The sequence below is a fragment of the Accipiter gentilis genome, unplaced genomic scaffold, assembly GCF_929443795.1.
Source record: "Accipiter gentilis unplaced genomic scaffold, bAccGen1.1, whole genome shotgun sequence".
Taxonomy (NCBI): Eukaryota; Metazoa; Chordata; class Aves; order Accipitriformes; family Accipitridae; genus Astur; species Astur gentilis.
In genome coordinates this window covers 23,035-43,267 of record NW_026060777.1, presented here as the reverse complement: position 1 = coordinate 43,267, position 20,233 = coordinate 23,035, and the positions used below count along the sequence as shown (strand labels likewise).

Genomic DNA, 20,233 nt, shown 5'->3' with positions numbered 1-20,233 from the left:
CCGCCGCAACGACCGATGGGAAACCGAGTCCCTACGGCAGCGCGCGGAGACCCAGCGGCCCCCCCCCCCCCGACCCGCGTAAAAAAGCCACGCCCCCTCCACAGAAGCCACGCCTCCAGCACAAACCACGCCCCGTCGTAGAAACCACGCCCGTCCCATTCCAAGCCACGCCCCTCCACAAAAGCCACGCCCCATCGTAGAACCCACGCCTCCTCCACAAAACCACATCCCTCCATTCTAAGCCACGCCTCCTCCGCAAAAGCCACGCCTCCTCCATGCCAAGCCACGCCTCCTGCACAAAACCACGCCCCATCGTAGAAGCCACACCTGCTCCATTCCAAGCCACGCCTCCTCCACAAGCCCACGCCCCATCATAAAAGCCACACCTCCTCCATAAAACCACGCCCCTCCATTCCAAGCCACGCCCCTCCATATAAAGCAACGCCCCCTGCACAAAACCACAGCCCATCCTAGAAGCCACGCCCCTCCATTCCAAGCCACGCCTCCTCCGCAAAACCACACCCCTCCATTCCAAGCCTCGCCTACTCCACAAAACCACGCCCCCTCCACCTAAAGCCACGCCCCCCCGAGTCAGCAGCCGCTTTTGGTGTCAACAGAGTTTATTGGGCTCCGTGTCGCCGTGGGGCAGCGCCGTGGGTCACGGGTGTCCGTGGGGCAGCGCCGTGGGTCCCACGACTCCCCACACGCCGTGGGGCAGTGCCGTGGGTCACGGGTGTCCGTGGGGCAGAGCCGTGGGTCACGGGACTCCCCACACGCCGTGGGGCAGCGCCGTGGGTCCCGGGTGTCCTTGTCGCCGTGGGTCCGTTCCGTCTCTCCTCTCCGTCGCCGTGGGTCGCGCCGTCGTTGTCCCCCTCCCCCCCCGCCTCGGCCTTTTTCTCCGCCGCGGGCGTGTCAGGGCGGGGCGGGGCAGACGAGGCGGTGCACGCCCAGCGCCGCGCCCCCGGCCAGCGCGATCCCGGTCGTGTCGGCCAGCGACGCCACCGTCATGGCGAACTCCCGCCCCTCGGGCGGCGCCTGCGGCCACGCCCCATTTACTTTAGGGGGGTCCGATCCCCTAGATATGGGGTTGCCCCGCCCCGCCCCGCGACCCGCCCGGACCCACCTCTTCGGCCACGTTGAGGAGGGCGTTGGCGTAGGCGGCCCCGCCCACCGCCCCCTCCCCGCCCACGATGGCGAAGGCCACGCCCAAGGCGGGGAGGAAAGGGACGGCCACGGCGACCGACAGCACGACGGCGTTGAGGACCTGGGCGGGGCGCGGGGGGAGGGGTCGGTCACGGGGCGGGGCCCGCCCGCCGCGGGGCCGGCACCGCGGGAGGAGGGAGGGAGGGGCCGGGGCGTCGGCACCTGGAGGAGGGCGAGGACCCAGACGCGGCGGAGGCGGAAACACCGGAGCGAGGAGCGGGAGGCGAAAACGCCGGCCTGGTACAGGAGCTGGTACCTGTGGGGCGGGGAACGTGTGGGGCCGCCCCACGGCGCGACCCACGGCGCGGCTCGCTTTTGGGGCGGGGCGGGGCGGGGCTCACCAGCGGTACTGCTCGTCGTGGGTCAGGGCGGAGGCGGGGAAGTACAGCAGCTCCAGCTGGGGGGGGGGGGGGGGAGGGAGGGAGGGGGAATGGGCGAGGCCGGCCCCACGGCGGGCAGGGCGGGGCGCGGTGACGGTCCCGCCCCCTTGGCCACGCCCTCTCCCCCCCCACTCACCAGCCCCTGGTTGATGAAGTATTCGGCAAAATAGACCACGGCCAAGGGCGTGGCGTGGCGGGCGACGCCCTGCGGGGGGAGGGGAGGGTCACCAGCAAGGGAACGGGTGTCCGGGCCCCACAGATCCCAGCCCCACAGATCCCCCTGCCCCATAGATCCCCCAGCCCCACAGATCCTGCCCCACAGATCCCTGCCCCATAGATCCCCCAGCCCCACAGATCCCCCTGCCCCACAGATCCTGCCCCACAGATCCCCCAGCCTCACAGATCCCTGCCCCATAGATCCCCCAGCCCCACAGATCCCTGCCCCACAGATCCAGCCCCATAGATCCCTGCCCCACAGATCCCCCTGCCCCATAGATCCTGCCCCACAGATCCCCCTGCCCCACAGATCCCCCAGCCCCACAGATCCCCCTGCCCCATAGATCCTGCCCCACAGATCCCCCTGCCCCATAGATCCCCCAGCCCCACAGATCCCCCTGCCCCATAGATCCTGCCCCACAGATCCCCCAGCCCCACAGATCCCTGCCCCATAGATCCCCCAGCCCCACAGATCCTGCCCCACAGATCCCCCTGCCCCACAGATCCCCCAGCCCCACAGATCCCTGCCCCACAGATCCCCCTGCCCCACAGATCCCCCTGCCCCATAGATCCTGCCCCACAGATCCCCCTGCCCCACAGCCCCCTTTACCTTCACCACCCTCCACTTCTCCGCCGGCGTCAGCCCCACGGCGGGGGGCGGGGGCTCCGTGGGGCGCGGCGGGGGGCGCAGCAGGAAGAAGTAGCTGTGGGGCGGGGCAGGGGGCGGGGGAGGGGCGGCGTGGGGCCGCCCCACGGCTCCGCCGACCCACGGCAGAGGGAACCTCCGGGACCCCCCAGAGCTCTGCCCCACAACTCCGTGGCCCCGCCCCCCCCGGCCCCACCCCCCCGGCCCCGCCCTTACCTGAGGAGGGTGAGGAGGGGGAGGGCGAAGGCCGGCAGCAGGGCGCGGGGGAGGGGCAGCCCCGCCTGCAGCAGCGCCCCGTACCCCAGCGCCCCGCCCAGCCCCGCCCCGCCCGTCCCCGAGGACCAGCAGGCCACGCCCACCCTGCCGAAGGGGGGGGAGGGGCGGGAAAGGTCTGACCCCACGGCTCCGCCCTGCGGCTCCGCCCCACGCCCCTGCCCCCCATAGCAGCCCCCAGCCCCACATCGTCCCCCCCCAGCCCCACAATCACCCCCCAGCCCCACAGTCTGCCCCATAACCGGACTCCAGACCCATAACCAGCCCCATAGCTGGACCCCAGCCCCATAACCTGCCCCATAGCCAGGCTCCTGCCCCATAACCAGCCCCCAGCCCCACAGTCTGCCCCATAACTGGACCCCAGCCCCATAACCTGCCCCATACCCAGACCCCAGCCCCACACTCTGCCCCATAACCGGACTCCAGACCCATAACCTGCCCCATAGCCAGGCTCCTGCCCCCAGCCCCACAGTCTGCCCCATAACCGGACCCCAGCCCCATAACCTGCCCCATAAGGCAGATCCCAGACCCATAACCAGCCTCATAACTGGACCCCAGCCCCATAACCTGCCCCATAACCTGCTGCCAGCCCCACAACCACCCCCCAGCCCCACATCCCAGCCCCACATCATCCCCCCCAACCCCACTTTGTCCCCCCCAGCCCATCGTCACCCCACATCCCGGCCCCACAGCAGCCCCCCAGCCCCACAACCACTCCCCCAGCCCCACATCCCGGCCCCATAGCAGCCCCCCAGCCCCACATCCCGGCCCCACACCTGGGGTAGAATCCGGCGAGCGCCAGGAAGGTGACCTCCCCCAGCCCCGACGCGGCGCTGGCCAACACCACGCCTGTGGGGCAGCCCCACGGCGCGGGGCGGGGTCAAAGCCGAATCTATGGGGCAGCCCCACGGCGGTTCGGCGCCTCCCTCTCCCCCCGCCCCGCCCCAGACGCACCCCCCAGGCTGACGGCGGCGCCGGCGCCGCGGGTCACCAGGGCGAAGCCGCCCCAGGCGCAGAGGGCGGCGGCGACGACGCGGGAGCTGCGGGACGGCGGGGAGGGGTCGGGGGCGGGGTCCTGCCCCGCCCCACGGCGTTCCCTGCCCCGCCCTTTTGTTTTCCCGCCCCGCGTTGGGGGCGGGGCTCGTTTACTTGTAGGGCAGGAGGTGGACGAGGAACGGAGCCGCCGTTTTGAGGAGGAGCGTGGGGAGGATGTCGGCCAACAGCACCGCCTGGGGGGGGGCGACCCACAGGGTGGGGAGGGGGTGGGCGGGACCCGCTGCCCCGCCCTGCCCCCCCCAGCCCCACCCAGCCCCCATACCCCGGTGGAGAGGGGGTTGCAGTCGTAGCGGGAGCCGTTGGGGGGGGGAGGGCGACGGCGGCACCTGTAGGGGGGGAGGGGAGGGGTGAGGGTGACCCCTCCCCCCCCCCAGCCTCCAATCTCCTTCCTTCTTAGCGGTGGGGGAGGGGCAGGCACCACCCACCTGCCCCGCCCGGGGCGGGTCCAGGATGTCGCGGGCGGCGCTGAGCATCAGCACGTAGGGCAGGTTGTTGCAGAGACCCAGGATCCTGGAGGGGGGAGGGGGAGATGTGTGGGGCGGGGTCCGTGGGGCGGGGTCCGTGGGGCGTGGTCCGTAGGGCGGGGTCCATAGGGCGGGGTCTCTGGGGCGGGGCCCTCACCAGAAGGCGGCTCCGTTCCTCCAGTGGGCGCCGGGCGGCTCCGGGGGGTCCTCGGCTGTTGGGGGGAGGGGGGTGAGATGTGGGGTGGGGGTGGGGGACTGGTTATGGGGCTGGGGTCCGGTTATGGGGCTGGGGGTCAGTTATGGGGCAGAGTGTGGGGCTGGGGTCTGGTTATAGGGCAGGTTATGGGGCTGGGTGTGGGTCTGGGGTCTGCTTATGGGGCTGGTTATGGGGCTGGGAGCAGGTTATGGGGCAGAGTGTGGAGATGGGGTCCAGTTATGGGGCTGGGGCCTGGCTATGCGGCAGGTTATGGGTCTGGGGTCCGGTTATGGGGCTGGGAGCAGGTTATGGGGCAGGTTATGGGGCTGGGGTCCACTTATGGGGCTGGTTATGGGGCTGGGGTCCGGTTATGGGGCTGGTTGTGGGTCTGGGGTCTGCTTATGGGGCTGCTTATGGGGCTGGGAGCAGGTTATGGGGCAGAGTGTGGGGCTGGGGTCTAGTTATGGGGCTGGGGCCTGGCTATGGGGCAGGTTATGGGTCTGGGGTCCGCTTATGGGGCTGGGAGCAGGTTATGGGGCAGGTTATGGGGCTGGCGTCTGGTTATGGGACAGGTTATGGGTATGGGGTCCGCTTATGGGGCTGGGAGCAGGTTATGGGGCGGGTTGTGGGGCTGGGGTCTGGCTATGGGGCAGAGTGTATGGCTGGGGGTAGGTTACAGGACCGGTTATGGGGCTGGAAGCAGGTTATGGGGCAGAGTGTGGGCCTGGGGTCCAGTTATGGGGCTGGTTATGGGGCTGGGGTCCGGTTACGGGGCAGAGTGTGGGGCTGGGGGCTGGTTATGGGGCTGGGGCCTGGTTTTGGGTCAGGCCGTGGGGCCGGCAGCGGGCCCGGGAGCAGGTTGTGGGTCTGGGGGCAAGTTGTGGGTCACGCGGGGAGCCCGAGGGCCGGCTGTGGGGCCGGGGCGGGTTGTGGGTCCGGGTTATGGGGCGGGCCGTGGGTCCCAGCACTTATGGGGCAGGTTATGGGGCAGGTGGGGGGTCGGGGCTCTCACCCGGCAGCAGCGGCTCCTCCTCCGCCATCGCTGCGGGGGGGGGAGGGGAGAAAAAAACCACCAGAGACTGAGCCGAGCCGGGTCACGTGACCCCACGCCCACGTGACGCGCGACACGCTCGGCGCACGCGTGACGCTCGGGTCCCGCAACTGCCCCACGGCGCTGCCCCACATGCGCGTCCTCCCGCCCCACGGTCCGTCCTCCCGCCCCACACATGTCTCCTCCCACCCCACGGCGCTGCCCCACACGCATCCTCCCGCCCCACGGCGCGTCCTCCTGCCCCACGGCGCTGCCCCACACGCATCCTCCCGCCCCACACGTGTCCTCCCGCCCCACACCTCAGCCCCCCACGCGGCAGCCGTGGGGCTGGAAGCCGTTTATTCGCCGTCCGCCCCCCCCGGGCCCCGATGAATGAGACCCGCCGTGGGGTGGGGCAGAGGGGCGGAGCCGCCCCGCCCCACCGTGGGGCGGGGCAGGGGGCGCGGCTAGGAGGCGGGGCGGCGGCAGAGGAGGCGGAAGTCGCGCAGGGCTCGCAGGAGGAAGACCTCGGTGGCCCGCAGGAGGGCGAAGGCCTCGCGCCGCCGGCCCCACTCGCCGGGGGGCGGGGCGCGGGGCGGGGCCGGGGGGCGGGGCGGCTCCGGGGGCTCGCCCAGCTGGGGAAGGGGGGGGGGTGGTGGTGGTGGGGGGGGAGATGTGGGGCGCCCCATAAGCGCCCCACGTCCGTCCCCCCCCCCAGGCACCCCCGAAAGGGGCACGATTCCCCACCCTGGAAGCCCCGCCCACCCCCAAGACCCTCCCCTTCCCCGCAAACCCCGCCCACCACCGCAGCACCCCAGCCGTGTAGCCCCGCCCCCTCCCCGAAGCCCCGCCCGCCTCAGCCGCAACCCCTCCCACCACAGCAGAGGCGCCCCCTGTGGCCCCGCCCCCTCCCCGAAGCCCCGCCCCCAACCACAACAGCAGCACCACCACCGTTGGCCCCGCCCCCTGCTTTCAGCTCCGCCCACCACAGCACCCTACCCCACATGGCTCCGCCCCCTGCTTTCAGCCCCGCCCCCAGCAGCGCCCCCGTGGCTCCACCCCCTGCTTTCAGCCCCGCCCACCAGCACAGCACCCTACCCATGTGGCTCCGCCCCCTGCTTTCAGCCACACCCACCACCACAGCACCCTACTCGCATGGCTCCGCCCCCTGCTTTCAGCCCCGCCCACCACCGCAGCACCCTACCCATCTGGCTCCGCCCGCTGCTTTCAGCCCCGCCCCCAGCAGCGCTCCCCCGTGGCTCCGCCCCCTGCTTTCAGCCCCGCCCACAACCACAACCCCTCCCACCACAGCAGCAGCACCTTTGGCCCCGCCCCCTGCTTCCAGCCCCGCCCACCACCACAGCACCCTACCCGCATGGCTCCGCCCCCTGCTTTCAGCCCCGCCCACCCCCACAGCACCCTACCCGCGTGTCCCCGCCCCCTCCGCTAGCCCCGCCCACCTCGGCGGCGATGGCCCGCCCCAGGTCCCGCAGGTCCCAGCGCAGCAGCGCCCCCCAGCGGCGGGGGGCGGAGCCTCCTCCGGCTCCGCCCTCCAGCGCCCCCCAGCGCCCGCGGAGCGACGCCAGGCGCCGGCCCAGCGCCAATAGACGCTGCCGGGACTGAGGGGGGGGCGTGTCTCAACGGGGCTCCGCCCACCTGTCCCGCAGAGACCACGCCCACGAGCAGCAGGCTCCGCCCCCCCCGCGGCAAAACCCGCTGCCCCATAGGAGCAGATCTGCGCCATAGGAACCCCATAGACCACTATAGCCCCCCCCAGCCCCATAGGAGCACTATAGGAACTGCTCTGCCCCATAGGAACCCCATAGACCCCCCCATAGGACGCCCCCCAGACCCATAGGAGCCCTATAGGAGCGGATCTGCCCCATAGGAACCCCATAGGACCCCCCCCCCCCGCCCTATAGGAACCCTATACTAAGAGCTCTGCCCCATAGGGACCCCACAGACCCGCCCAGACACCATAGGACCCCCCTGGACGGCTCGCCCTGCCCCATAGGACCCCCCCAGCCCCATAGACCCCTATAGCCCCCCCCCAGCCTCATAGAAGCTGTATAGTAACTACTCTGCCCCATAGGATCCCCATAGGACCCCCCCAGCCCCATAGGAGACCTGTAGGAACTGCTCTAGCCCCATAGGAATCCCCCCCAGACCCCTCGCCCTGCCCCATAGGAACCCCATAGACCCCTATAGCCCCCCCCAGCCCTATAGAAACCCTATAGGAACTGCTCTAGCCCCATAGGAACCCCCCCCAGACCCCTCGCCCTGCCCCATAGGAACCCCATAGACCCCTATAGCCCCCCCCAGCCCTATAGGAACCCTATAGAAACTGCTCTAGCCCCATAGGACCCCCTCAGACCCCTCACTGTGCCCCACAGGAACCCCATAGACCCCTATAGCCCCCCCCAGCCCTATAGGAACCCTATAGAAACTGCTCTAGCCCCATAGGAACGCCCCCAGACCCCTCACCCTGCCCCATAGGAACCCCATAGACCTCTATAGCCCCCCCAGCCCTATAGGAACCCTATAGAAACTGTTCTAACCCCATAGGACCCCCCCCAGACCCCTCACTGTTCCCCACAGGAACCCCATAGACCCCTATAGCCCCCCCCAGCCCTATAGAAACCCTATAGGAACTGCTCTAGCCCCATAGGAATGCCCCCAGACCCCTCGCCCTGCCCCATAGGAACCCCATAGACCCCTATAGCCCCCCCCATAGACCCCTATAGCCCCCCCCAGCCCTATAAGAACCCTATAGGAACTGCCCTGCCCCATAGGAACCCCCCCCAGACCCCTCGCCCTGCCCCATAGGAACCCCATAGACCCCTATAGCCCCCCCCAGCCCTATAGGAACCCTATAGAAGCTGCTCTAGCCCCATAGGACCCCCCCCAGACCCCTCACTGTGCCCCACAGGAACCCCATAGACCCCTATAGCCCCCCCCAGCCCTATAGAAACCCTATAGGAACTGCTCTAGCCCCATAGGAACTCCCCCAGACCCCTCACTGTGCCCCACGGGAACCCCATAGACCCCTATAGCCCCCCCAGCCCTATAGGAACCCTATAGAAACTGCTCTAGCCCCATAGGAATGCCCCCAGACCCCTCACTGTGCCCCACAGGAACCCCATAGACCTCTATAGCCCCCCCAGCTCTATAGGAACCCTATAGAAACTGTTCTAACCCCATAGGAACCCCCCCAGACCCCTCGCCCTGCCCCACAGGAACCCCATAGACCCCTATAGCCCCCCCAGCCCTATAGGAACCCTATAGAAACTGCTCTAGCCCCATAGGAACCCCCCCAGACCCCTCACTGTGCCCCACAGGAACCCCATAGACCCCTATAGCCCCCCCCAGCCCTATAGAAACCCTATAGGAACTGCTCTAGCCCCATAGGAACGCCCCCAGACCCCTCGCCCTGCCCCATTGGAACCCCATAGACCCCTATAGCCCCCCCCAGCCCTATAAGAACCCTATAGGAACTGCCCTGCCCCACAGGACCCCCCCCAGCCCTATAGAGACCCCCTCCACCCCCGTCCACCGGTACCGTCAGCGCCATCCAGTCCCGGGCGGGGATGCTGACCGCTAAGGGGTGCCCGGGAGGAGCCGAAAGATGGAGCCGGACCCCGGCCAACCGCTCCGCCACCTGCCCCGGGGTGGGGGACACCGGTTAACGGGGGTGAGGGGACACACGACAGACGGACAGAGGCGCCGACAGACACACGGACCCCCCCCCCCCCTTCCTCCTCCTCCTCCTCCTCACGTATCGCTCCGCCAGCTCCCGCGTCTCCCACAGCAGCCGCCGACAGAGCCGCAACCCCCCCCGGGGACCCTCGGAGACCGAAACCGGGACCGGGAGGAGGAGGAAGAGGAGGAAGACGGGGACGAAGCCGACCCCTCGCTGCCCCATAACCCCCCTCCCGGTTCCCGCTTTCCGCCGGTTTCGTTACCGGGAGAGGAGACGATGGAAACTCCCGGCTTCTCCCTTGAGAGAGGTGGGCGGGAACGGCTCCCCTGAGGAGGCGTCCAATCAGAGCGAGGGATGGGGCGGGGGCGGCCAATAGGAAGGGAGGAAGGAGGCGAGCGGGCCAATTGGGAAGAAGGGGAGGAGGGCAGCGTGGCGGCGCATGCGCAAAGAGGAGGCGGCAGGGGGCGGGAAAGCGGGGGCGCATGCGCGTTGCGGCGGGGGAGGCGGGGCGAAATGGAGAGGGCGCATGCGCGCTGCGGGAAGGCGGGGCTTCGGCGCCTGGGCGCATGCGCAGTGGCTGCGTCGCGCAGCTCCCCCTGAAGGAGCCGCCGCCATTTTGTGTGTACACCCCCCCACCCTCTCCGTTATGGCGCTGGTTTCGGCCGATTCCCGCATCGCGGAGCTGCTGGGGGAGCTGCACCAGCTCATCAAGCAGACGCAGGTAAGCGGGTGGGGGCATACGCTCACACGGAAGAATTTGGGGGGGGGGGGGGCAGCGATTCTACCACCCCCCATCCCCACCCCCCGCTATTTTCCTCCTCCTTACCGCAGGAGGAGCGCTCCCGCAGCGAGCACAACCTGGTCAACATCCAGAAAACGCACGAGAGGATGCAGACGGAGAATAAGAGTGAGGGGAAGCGGGGGGAGGGGGACACACAGGGATATATCGCCTCTCCCGACCCGCATTGGGGTTTGGGGGCTCCTCCCAGAGCCCCCACCCCCGACCCCCGTGTTTCTCCTCAGTCTCTCCCTATTACCGGACCAAGCTGCGGGGGCTCTACACCACGGCCAAGGCTGATGCGGAGGCCGAGTGCAAGTAAGCTCCCCCCGCGCACACAAATTTTTAACCTCAAATCCCCCCTTTTCCCCTAAAAATCCTGATTTCCTGTCCCCAATCCCCCCTTTTCCACTTTCACATCCTCGTTTCCCTCCCAAATCCGCCCCTTTTCACCTTCAAATCCTCATTCCCCTTCCAAATTCCCCCTTTTTCACCCTAAAATCCTCATTTTGCCCCCAAAATCCCCTCTTTTTACCCTCAAATCCTCGTTCCCCCCCCAAATCCCCCCTTTTCCACCTTAAAATCCTCATTTTGCCCCTGAAATTCCTTCTTTTTACCCTCAAATCCTCATTCCCCCTTCCAAATCACCCCTTTTCTACCTCCAAATCCACGTTTCTTTTCTGCAAAGCCCCATCATTTTAATTCCCTAACTTCCTCATTTCCCTCCCAAATCCCCCTTTTTTTCCCCCAAACTCTCTGTTCCTCTCCCAAAAGCCCCGTTCCCCCCCCCCCCCCAACTCTTGTTCTTAAGGCAAAATCTACATTTCTTATTCCTAAGCTTTTTTACCCTCCAAATCGCCCTTTTTACTGTAAAACTTGCGCTTACTCACCTCTAAAGCCCTGGTTTTGCCAGAAAACCCCCCCTTTTTACCCCCAAACCCTCATTTCCGTGTCCCATTTCCCCCCGATCCCCTTTTTTAACCCCACACTCCCATTTTAAGCCCCATATGCCTCTTTTTAACGCAAAATCCCCCTTCGTTCACTCCCCCCAAATCCCCTTTTTCCCCCAAAATCCCATTTTAACCGCCCAAATCCCCCTTTTAATGGAAAATCCCCGTTCACTGACCCCCAAGTTCCCCCCTTTTGCCCCCAAATCCTGCACTTCCCCCCTCAATCCCCCCATTTCCCCCCACGCCCCTGTTTTAATACAAAATCCGTATTTTTTGTCCCCCCAAATCCCCATTTCCTCCCCCAAAGTTCCCATTTCCCCCCAATTCCCGCTTCTCCTCCGCAAGATCCCATTTTTTCCTCCACTCCCTGTTTTAATGCCAAATCCGCATTCATTTCTCCCCCAAATCTCCATTTTCCCTCCAAAAATTCCCCATCCTACCCCCAAATCCCCCCTTTTCCCCACAGAAAATCCCCTTTTCCCCTTCCAGTCCCCGTTTTAATGCCAAATCCGCATTCATTTCCCCCTCAAGTCTTCCCTTTCCCCCCCAAAATCCCGTTTTCCCCCCAGTGCCAATTTCAATGCTATAGTCTTATTCATTCCCCCCCAAAAATCCCCCTTCCCTCCAAAAATCCCGTTTCCCCCCCCTAAAAATCCCATTTCCCTCTCCAGTGCTGATTTTAATGCCATATTCTTATTCATCCCACCCCCAAATGCCCCCTTTTCCCCCCAGAAAATCCCTTTTTCCTCTTCCAGTCCCCGTTTTAATGACAAATCCGCATTCGTTTCCCCCTCAAATCTTCCCTTTCCCCCCCAAAAATCCCATTTCCCCCCCCAGTGCCAATTTCAATGCTATAGTCTTGTTCATCTTGCCCCCCAAAATCCCCCTTTTTCCCCCCGAAAAATCCCCCTTTTTCCCCCCTAAAAATCCCATTTCCCCCCCAGTTCCGATTTTAATGCCATATTCTTACTCATCTCGCCCCCAAAATCCCCTTCCCCCCCCCCCCCCAAAATCCCATTCCCCCGCCGCCAAATCCCCATTTTAACACCAAACCCTCCTTCACCCCCCCAAATCCCCCCAAATCCCCATCTCCCCCCCACACCCCCCTTTTAACCCCCAAATCGCCTTATTTCACTAATTGCAGTACTTTTTTCCTTTTCCGTTCACCCCGCCGCAGCATCCTACGGAAGGCGCTGGATAAAATCGCCGAGATCAAATCCCTCCTGGAAGAACGCCGCATCGGTACCGCACCCCGGGGCGGAGGGGGGGGGGACGACACGGGACGACGACACGAAACCCCTCCATCCCCTTCTAAAAACCCAACTTTTTTTTCTTCCCCAGCCGCCAAAATCGCCGGAATTTACAGCGAAGCGGAGCCCCCCCGCAAAACGATGCGCCGGGGGGTGCTGATGACGTTGCTCCAGCAGTCGGCCATGACGCTGCCGCTCTGGATCGGCAAACCGGGCGAAAAGTAAGAGAAAAAGGGGTTTGGGGGGAGGTTTTGGGGTGCCGGCACCCCCTCCTGACTCCCCTTTGCCCCCCCAGGCCCCCCCCGTTGTGCGGGGCTGTGCCGGCGGCGGGGGATTACGTAGCCAAACCCGGGGATAAGGTGGCCGCCCGGGTGAAGGCGCTGGAAGGGGACGAGCAGTGGATCCTGGCCGAGGTCGTCAGCTACAGCCACGCCGCCAACAAGTGGGTCCCCGACCCCCCCCGTGCCCCAAAACGGCCCCCCGTGCCCCAAAATGGAACTTCTGAACCCCAAAACGGCCACCCCGTGCCCCAAAATGGAACTTCTGAACCCCGAAACGGCCCCCCCGTGCCCCAAAATGGAACTTCTGAACCCCAAAATGGCCCCCCATGCCCCAAAATGGAACTTCTGAACCCCAAAATGGCCCCCCATGCCCCAAAATTGCCACCCCGTGCCCCACAATGGAACTTCTGAACCCCAAAACGGCCCCCGTGCCCCAAAACAGCCACCCTGTGCCCCACAATGGAACTTCTGAACCCCAAAACGGCCCCCCTGTGCCACAAAATGGAACTTCTGAACCCCAAAATGGCCATCCTGTGCCCCGAAACGCCCCCCCGTGCCCCAAAATCACCACCCTGTGCCCCAAAATGGGACCTTGGAACCCCGAAATGACCACCCTGTGCCCTGAAACAGCCCTCTGTGCCCCAAAATGGAACCCTTGAACCCCAAAATGGCCCCCCCAGCCCCAAAATTGCCACCCTGTGCCCCAAAATGGAACCCTTGAACCCCGAAATGGCCCCCCCGTCCCCCAAATGCCCACCCTGTGCCCCGAAACTGCCCTCTGTGCCCCAAAATGGCCCCCCCAACCCCAAAGTTGAACCCTTGAACCCCAAAATGGCCACCTGGTGCCCCAAAATGCCCCCCCCGACCCCCAAACCAGCCCCCTGTGCCCCGAACCCCCCCCCCACCCCCACTTTCACCCTGCAACCCCCCCACACCCCCAAAAAACTTCCCCCAGAGCCCCCCAAGCCCCCCTGGACCCCCAAACTTCCCCCTAAACCCCCCCAAACCCCCACTTTCACCCCTCAACCCCCCCCACACCCCCCAAAAACTTCCCCCAGAGCTCCCCAAACCCCCCCAGAGCCCCCCCAAGCCTCCCTGAACCCCCCAAAAAGCTTCCCCCAGACCCCCCAACCCCCCCCCCAAACCCCCACTTTCACCCCTCAACCCCCCCACACCCCCCAAAAAACTTCCCCCAGAGCTTCCCAACCCCCCCCAGAGCTCCCCCAAATCCCCAAACTTCCCCCCAAACCCCCACTATTCACACCTCAACCCCCCCCACACCCCCAAAAAACTTCCCCCAGACCCCCCCAAGCTCCCCTGGACCCCCAAACTCCCCCCAAACCCCCACTTTCACCCCTCAACCCCCCCACACACCCGAAAAACTTCCCCCAGAGCTCCCCAAAGCCCCCCAGAGCCCCCCAAATCCCCAAACTTTCCCCCAAACCCCCACTTTCACCCCTCAAACCCCCCCACCCCCCCCAAAAAGTTCCCCCAGAGCCCCCCCCAAACCCCCCTGAACCCCCAAACTTCCCCCCTAAAGCCCCCCAAACCCCCAGTTTCATCCCTCAACCCCCCCCACCCCCCCAAAAAACTTCCCCCAGACCCCCCCAAGCCCCCCTGGACCCCCAAACTCCCCCCAAACCCCCACTTTCACCCCTCAAACCCCCCCACCCCCCCAAAAAGTTCCCCCAGAGCCCCCCCAAACCCCCCTAAACCCCCAAACTTCCCCCCCAAACCCCCACTTTCACCCTGCGAACCCCCCAAAAAGCTTCCTCCAGAGCCCGAACCCCCCCCCAAACCACCCCCCAACCCCCCACCCCATTTCTCCCCCCGCTCTAGGTACGAAGTGGACGACATCGACGAAGAAGGCAAAGAGTAAGTCGCCCCCAAAACCCTCCCAAAACCCCCCCAAAGCCCCCCAAACCCCCCTTAAATTTTTTTGGGGACCCCCCCCCAGGCGCCACACCCTCAGCCGCCGCCGCATCATCCCCCTCCCCCAGTGGAAAACGAATCCCGAAACGGATCCCGAGGCCCTTTTCCACAAAGACCAGCTCGTCCTCGCCCTCTACCCCCAGACCACCTGCTTCTACCGCGCCCTCATCCACGCCCCCCCGCAGCGGGTAACGCCCCGGCCCCGCCCTGGTTTTTTTTTTTTGGGGGGGAGGGGGTGTCCCTCCCCGTTTTCGGGGACCCCCTGACCCCTCCCCCCCGCCCCGTGTCGCTTCGTTAAGCCGCAGGACGATTACTCGGTGCTGTTCGAGGACACGTCCTACGCCGACGGCTACTCGCCCCCCCTCAACGTCGCCCAGCGCTACGTGGTGGCGTGCAAGGAGACCAAAAAAAAGTAAAAAAATCGCCCCAAAATCGGGGCCGGGCGAGACAAAACGAGGGGGCGGGGCCTGCGGGGGGTGGAGCTTCGGGGGGGTGGAGCTTTTGGGGGGTGGAGCTTTTTTTGGGGGGGGGGGGGGGGGTTGGAGGAGGGAGTGCCGTTCCCTCACCCTTTGTTGGTAAAAATAAAAGTTTATTGAAATGTTAATTTTTGCGGGGCGGGGCCGGGCGTCGGCTCCGCCCTGTCGGGCTGGTCTGTCGGGTGAACCTGGGGAGGGCAGAGGTCAAAGGTGGGTGGGGCCGGTGGTGGGAGGAGCTTGGGTGGGTGGAGGAGGGGTGGGGCTTACCAGGGCGGGGGCCTCCGGCTCCGCCCCCTCCTCCTCGTCGTCGTTGTCCTCACCCAGGTGGTGGCGAATCAGGTCGCCCCAGAGGAGGTGGGTGTGGCAGCTGGGGCGGGGCACGGTTGCCATGGCGATGGTCGCCCCGGCAACAGGCCACGCCCCTTGGCAACGATCCCTCCAACAAGCCACACCCCCCCAGCAATGGCCTCCCTGGAAAGCCTGCCCTCCACAAGCCCCGCCCCCTAGCAACAGACCCCACCCCCTAGCAACGGCCTCCCTGGAAAGCTCCGCCCCCTAGCAACACCCCCGAGAAGCCCCGCCCCCAGCAACGCCCTCTGTGCCAAAGCCACACCCCCCAGCAACGGCCTCCCTTGAAAGCCCCGCCCGCACAAGCCACACCCCCTAGCAACAGAATCCACCCACTAGCAACGGCCTCCCTTGAAAATCCCCGCCCCCAGCTACAAGCCCCACCCCCTAGCAACAGTCTCTCAGGGAACCCTGCCCCCAGCAACGCCCTCTGTGCCAAGCCCCGCCCCCAGCCACAAGCCCCGCCTCCCCCCGCGCTGTCCCCGCCCCCTCACCCGGGACAGTCCCCGCCCACTGGCAGCAGGTGGGCGGGGTCGGAGCGCAGGAAGTGCCGGGCCAGGCAGGGGGGATGGGCGGCGACGGGGCATCGGGGGCAGCGCAGGGGGGGCGGGGCCTCCTGCGGGGGAGGGGACACTCCGAGGCCACGCCCACCCAGCCATCTACCCTCCCCGGACTGCCTCAACCCCTCCCCGGAGGCCACGCCCCCTCTCCAGACCACGCCTTCTCTGCTCCCCCCGCCCCCTTATACCCCTGCTCCACTCCCCCTCTTCCCGAGAGGCCACGCCCCCTCCCCGACCACGCCCCCTGTCCCCCCAGAGGCCACGCCCCCTCCCCAGACCACGCCCCCACCCGCTTCTCCCGCCCTCCACCCACTTAACTCCAGCCCAAGCCGCGCCCCCTTCCTCAAACCCCGCCCCCTTCCCGCAAGCCCCGCCCCTCCCCAGTACCACGCAGAGCTCCCCGCAGAGGGCGCAGGGCGGAGGGGGCGTGTCCTCAGCGGCGGGGGGCGTGTCCCGGTCGGGGGGGCGGCGCCGCCGCCGCCGCCGTGGGCGTGTCCCGTGCGGTGGCCCCGCCCCTCCTTCCTCCACCACCACGTGCGGGGGCGGGGCGGGGCAGAGCGGGGGGTGGGGCGGTGGGCGGAGCCAGCGGAGGCGGAGCGGGAGGCGGGACCAGGGCGGGGCGCAGAGGAGGCGGGGCAGGAGGCGGAGGGCGAAGGCGATTGGCCGCTCGCGGGGCCGGCGCGGGGTGAAGGTGGGGAGGCGGCGCGAGGCGGCCGGGTGCTGCCACGCCCACTCGAACTGCGTCAGAACGGGGAGGGGGCGGGGTCAGCCGGCGGGGAGGCGTGGCCGAGAAGGAGGAGGGGGCGTGGCTAAGGGAGGCAGGGGGCGGGGTCTCACCCTCAGCGCCGCCACATGGGAGGGGAACCCGTAGACGTAGAGCTCCATCTCCCTGCGGGAAGTGACGTCAGTGAGGGGGGCGGGGCGCCGCGCCGACGCTTCCGGGTTCTCCCTCCCTCCCTCCCTGCCGGTCGCGGTTCTCCCACCATGGCCCCCGGCCGCTGGTTCTCCGCGCTCCTCCCCGCCTCCTGCCGCCGTTGTGCTGCCGCAGCCGCCGCCCGGGATCCACCGTGAAGCCGATGTAGCTCCGGTCTCGGTTCCCGGCTCGGGAGGAACGGAGGAGGTAAACGGCCCGCATGGCGGCCGCGCTAGGCCGCTGCCTCGTTACCCGCAACCGCCCCGCGCGGCGCCGCTGCCTCGCTACCCACAATGCCCCGCGCGGAGGCGGCGCCGCGTACCCACTTCCGGTCTGGCGCGGGCAATGCGGGTGTTGCCTCGTTACCCACAATCCTCCTCGCCTCGGTAAGGGAGGAAGTTCCGCCTCGTTCCGGGGAGGAAGTGACGTCGGCGGAAGTCCGGGGAGGATGGCGGAGCTGAGCGCGGAGGCGCTGAGGGAGAAGCTGGAGCGGCGGCTCGGGGCGGAGCATGTGGTGGGGTTAATTAGGGCCGGGGGGGGTTAATTAGGGCCTGGGGGGGGTTTAATTAAGGCCTGGGGGGGTTAATTAGGGCCGGGGGGGGTTAATTAGGGCCTGGGGGGGGTTAGTTAGGGCCTGGGGGGTGCTAATTAGGGCGTTGGGGGGTCAGTTAGGGCCTGGGGGGGCTTATTTAGTCCTTGGGGGGGTTAATTAGGGCCTGGGGGGTTTAATTAGGGCCTGATGGGGGTTAATTAGGGCCTGTGGGGGCTTATTTAGGCCTGGGGGGGTTTAATTAGGGCCTGGGGGGGTTAATTAGGGCCTGTGGGGGCTTATGTAGTCCTTGGGGGGTTTAATTAGGGCCTGGGGGGTTTAATTAGGGCCTGGAGGTGTTAATTAGGGCCTCGGGGTGTTAATTAATGCACAGGGGGTGTTATTTCATCCTGGGGCAGTGCTAATTAATCCTGGGGGTTGTTAATTAAACTGGGGGACACACGCACATGCTAATTAATCCTGGGAGTCGTTAATTAAACCGGTGGGGGGCGCTAATTAATGCATGGGGGGTGTCAGTTCACCCTGGTGGGTGTTAATTGGCCTTGGCTGTTAATTGGCCCTGGCTGTTTGTTAATTGGCCCTGGCTGTTAATTGGCCCTGGGTGTTTGTTAATTAGCCCTGGGTGTTAATTAGCCCTGGGTGTTAATTAGCCCTGGGTGTTAATTGGCCCTGGCCGTATCATTTAAGGTGGGGGGTGTTAACGAGTTCCAGGCGGGGGGGGGGAGGAGGGAGGTTAATTAATGGCGGGGGTTGTGGGGGGTGGGGCGGCTCGTTAATTAGGGCGGGGCGTTAATTAACTGTCTCCTTCGTTAGGAGGTGGAGTCGACGGCGGGCGAGCGCTGCGCCGGAAGCTTCCGCCTGCTGGTGGTGTCGGCCGAGTTCCGCGGGAAGGGGCTGCTGCAGCGGCACCGGTAGGGCGGGGCCTCGGGGGGCGGGGCTTCGGGGGGCGGGGCTTCCCTAATGAGGCCCCGCCCCCCTCCCCTTTTCTAATTAAAGGCTGGTGAACGAGGCGCTGGGGGAGGAGCTGGAGCGGATCCACGCCCTGGAGCAGCGCACCCTCACCCCCGAGCAGTGGGCGCGGGAGCATAAATTTGCATAAATTAGCGTCTTCTCCTGGCCCTCCTTGGCGACGCCCGCCCGGCCCCGCCCCTCCCGCGCCGAGGCTCCGCCCCCTCGTTAAGCCGGCACGCTTCGTTTCGCCCTCCCCCCCCAACCGTTATCTCTCTGCGTCGCTCCTTACAAGCGGCGCCCTCATTAGCATATCATTAGCATAGCGCCCCTCAATAGCATAACACTCCTCATTAGCATATCATTAGCGCAGCGCCCCTCATTAGCATAACACTCATCATTAGCATAGCGCCCCTCATTAGCATAACGCTCCTCAGCATATCATTAGCATAACACCTGTCATTAGCATAACACTCCTCATTAGCATAGCGCCCATCATTAGCATAGCGCCCCTCATCAGCATAACGCTCATCATTAGCATATCATTAGCATAGCGCCCCTCATTAGTATAATGCTCCTCATTAGCATATCATTAGCACGGCGCCCCTCATCAGCATAATGCTCATCATTAGCATAGCGCCCTTCATTAGCATATCATTACCATAACACCCCTCATTAGCATAGCACCCCTCATTAGCATATCGTTAGCACAGCGCCCCTCATTAGCATAATACTCATTAGTATAGCGCCCCTCATTAGCATAACGGCTCCTCGTTAGCATAGCACCTGTCATTAGCATAACACTCCTCATTAGCATAGCGCCCGTCATTAGCATATCATTAGCATAGCACCCCTCATTAGCATAGCACTCCTCGTTAGCATATCATTAGCATAGCGCCCCTCATTAGCATAGCGCCCCCATCGGCATATCATTAGCATAACGCTCATCATTAGCAGCGCGCCCCCTCATTAGCGTGACACTCCTCATTAGCATATTATTAACATAGCGCCCCCTCATTAGCGTATCGCTAGGACGACGCCCTAATTAGCACGGCACCGCACCCTCCCTCTCCTCGGCCGCCAAGCGGCCACGCCCCTTTTGGGGCCGTTCCCGCACTCGTTAGCCTTAACGAGCACCTACATTAGCATGCCCCGCCCCCTAATTAACGGGACGGGCGGTAACTGGCTGCCCTTTCTTCGCGAGTGCTGCTGCTTATTTGCATAGGGCCCCTCGTTAGCTTCACCTCGTTAGCGTATCCCACCCCCTCATTAGCATAAAGGGGCCCTTGCGTCCCGCCCTCATTCTCAAGCTCCGCCCCCGGTGCCGCACTCACCCCCACCCCCTCGTTAGCACGTCCTAGTCTTAATTAGCGCGCCCCGGCTCCTCATTAGCATACGGACACACCCTGCGGGAGCCACCTCGTTACCACTCCCCTCATTAGCATACAGCCCTCGTCAACACACCCCGCAGGGACAAGCAGGAACGCTCATTAGCATAAATCCCCCTGCTCATTAACATATCCCTTGCTCATTAACAGGCAGGGGTGCTCATTAACATTGTCCCCTTCCCATTAGCATATTCTGCTCATTAGCATATCCCTCTGCTCATTTAACAGACACGAATGCTCATTAGCATATCCTGCTGCTCATTGGCAGGCCCCTCATTAACAGGCAGGGCTGCTCATTAGCATATCCCTCTGCTCATTTGCATATTCCCTGCTCATTAACAGGCAGGGGTGCTCATTAACATTGGCCCCTGCTCATTAGCATATCCCTCTGCTCATTTGCATAACCCCTGCTCATTAGCAGGCAGGGGTGCTCATTAACATTGGCCGCTGCTCATTAGCATATCCTGCTGCTCATTAGCATATCCCCTTCTCATTAGCATATTCCCTCCCTCTCCCCACCCCCCATTCCCTGTAGCCACGCCCCTCGCGCCGCAACCACGCCCCCTCCCTGGTAGCCACGCCCACCCCGTAGCCACGCCCCCTTTCCTTCCCCTGCGAGCCACGCCTCCTTTAGGTGGCCACACCCCCTCTTGCAGTGACCCCACCCCCTCCCCTCGAAGCCACGCCCCTTCCCC

The 20,233-nt window shown here is 65.2% G+C and overlaps 4 protein-coding genes across 9 annotated transcripts; 2 read left to right on the top strand and 2 right to left on the bottom strand.

Moving 5' to 3' along the window:
* Nucleotides 1–602: 602 nt before the first annotated feature.
* Nucleotides 603–9,612, bottom strand: LOC126036661 (battenin-like). 6 transcript variants are annotated; one of them, XM_049796671.1, is made up of 16 exons: nucleotides 9,427–9,612; nucleotides 9,024–9,122; nucleotides 5,447–5,476; nucleotides 4,396–4,450; nucleotides 4,200–4,284; nucleotides 4,037–4,100; nucleotides 3,868–3,947; nucleotides 3,673–3,758; nucleotides 3,495–3,567; nucleotides 2,662–2,805; nucleotides 2,410–2,503; nucleotides 1,720–1,788; nucleotides 1,545–1,600; nucleotides 1,366–1,459; nucleotides 1,124–1,264; nucleotides 603–1,035 (listed from the first exon to the last, which is right to left on the bottom strand). In XM_049796671.1, exons 3-16 carry the CDS (start codon nucleotides 5,472–5,474, stop codon nucleotides 758–760), a joined length of 1,347 nt encoding a protein of 448 aa, XP_049652628.1. In that variant the 5' UTR covers nucleotides 5,475–5,476; nucleotides 9,024–9,122; nucleotides 9,427–9,612; the 3' UTR covers nucleotides 603–757. The 6 variants fall into 6 exon arrangements, with proteins under 6 accessions (XP_049652628.1, XP_049652630.1, XP_049652629.1 ...); XM_049796673.1 differs by having other exon boundaries at nucleotides 9,060–9,122; XM_049796676.1 differs by having other exon boundaries at nucleotides 793–1,035; nucleotides 4,037–4,088; nucleotides 4,174–4,284.
* Nucleotides 9,613–9,743: 131 nt separating this feature from the next.
* Nucleotides 9,744–14,852, top strand: SGF29 (SAGA complex associated factor 29). Its single transcript, XM_049796678.1, has 9 exons — nucleotides 9,744–9,885; nucleotides 9,996–10,071; nucleotides 10,188–10,260; nucleotides 12,070–12,134; nucleotides 12,234–12,363; nucleotides 12,438–12,584; nucleotides 14,263–14,298; nucleotides 14,381–14,543; nucleotides 14,655–14,852. The coding sequence occupies exons 1-9, from the start codon at nucleotides 9,811–9,813 to the stop codon at nucleotides 14,769–14,771; spliced, it is 882 nt and encodes a 293-aa protein (XP_049652635.1). The 5' UTR covers nucleotides 9,744–9,810; the 3' UTR covers nucleotides 14,772–14,852.
* A 78-nt stretch (nucleotides 14,853–14,930) lies between these two features.
* On the bottom strand, nucleotides 14,931–17,009 carry LOC126036654 (structure-specific endonuclease subunit SLX1-like). Its single transcript, XM_049796663.1, has 6 exons — nucleotides 16,723–17,009; nucleotides 16,577–16,628; nucleotides 16,127–16,477; nucleotides 15,674–15,795; nucleotides 15,099–15,198; nucleotides 14,931–15,019 (listed from the first exon to the last, which is right to left on the bottom strand). The coding sequence occupies exons 1-6, from the start codon at nucleotides 16,872–16,874 to the stop codon at nucleotides 14,945–14,947; spliced, it is 852 nt and encodes a 283-aa protein (XP_049652620.1). The 5' UTR covers nucleotides 16,875–17,009; the 3' UTR covers nucleotides 14,931–14,944.
* A 34-nt stretch (nucleotides 17,010–17,043) lies between these two features.
* LOC126036655 (bolA-like protein 2) lies at nucleotides 17,044–18,306 on the top strand. Its single transcript, XM_049796664.1, has 3 exons — nucleotides 17,044–17,166; nucleotides 18,016–18,113; nucleotides 18,199–18,306. The coding sequence occupies exons 1-3, from the start codon at nucleotides 17,101–17,103 to the stop codon at nucleotides 18,299–18,301; spliced, it is 267 nt and encodes an 88-aa protein (XP_049652621.1). The 5' UTR covers nucleotides 17,044–17,100; the 3' UTR covers nucleotides 18,302–18,306.
* The last annotated feature ends 1,927 nt before the right edge of the window (nucleotides 18,307–20,233 follow it).

Bases quoted from the DNA above. Each gene is read 5' to 3' on its own strand.
- LOC126036661 (XM_049796671.1), bottom strand. From the start codon at position 5,474: ATGGCGGAGGAGGAGCCGCTGCTGCCGG. The intron at 4,451-5,446 runs GTGAGAGCCCCG...TCCCCCCAACAG, and splicing joins GGAGGAGCCGCTGCTGCCGG to CCGAGGACCCCCCGGAGCCG. The intron at 3,759-3,867 runs GTAAACGAGCCC...GCCGTCCCGCAG, and splicing joins GTCCACCTCCTGCCCTACAA to CTCCCGCGTCGTCGCCGCCG.
- SGF29 (XM_049796678.1), top strand. From the start codon at position 9,811: ATGGCGCTGGTTTCGGCCGATTCCCGCATCGCGGAGCTGCTGGGGGAG. The intron at 12,364-12,437 runs GTAAGAGAAAAA...TTGCCCCCCCAG, and splicing joins ATCGGCAAACCGGGCGAAAA to GCCCCCCCCGTTGTGCGGGG. The intron at 14,299-14,380 runs GTAAGTCGCCCC...ACCCCCCCCCAG, and splicing joins ATCGACGAAGAAGGCAAAGA to GCGCCACACCCTCAGCCGCC.
- LOC126036654 (XM_049796663.1), bottom strand. From the start codon at position 16,874: ATGCGGGCCGTTTACCTCCTCCGTTCCTCCCGAGCCGGGAACCGAGAC. The intron at 16,629-16,722 runs GTGGGAGAACCG...CACTTCCCGCAG, and splicing joins ACCAGCGGCCGGGGGCCATG to GGAGATGGAGCTCTACGTCT. The intron at 15,020-15,098 runs GTAAGCCCCACC...TGCCCTCCCCAG, and splicing joins AGCCGGAGGCCCCCGCCCTG to GTTCACCCGACAGACCAGCC.
- LOC126036655 (XM_049796664.1), top strand. From the start codon at position 17,101: ATGGCGGAGCTGAGCGCGGAGGCGCTGAGGGAGAAGCTGGAGCGGCGG. The intron at 17,167-18,015 runs GTGGGGTTAATT...CTCCTTCGTTAG, and splicing joins GGCTCGGGGCGGAGCATGTG to GAGGTGGAGTCGACGGCGGG. The intron at 18,114-18,198 runs GTAGGGCGGGGC...TTCTAATTAAAG, and splicing joins GGGCTGCTGCAGCGGCACCG to GCTGGTGAACGAGGCGCTGG.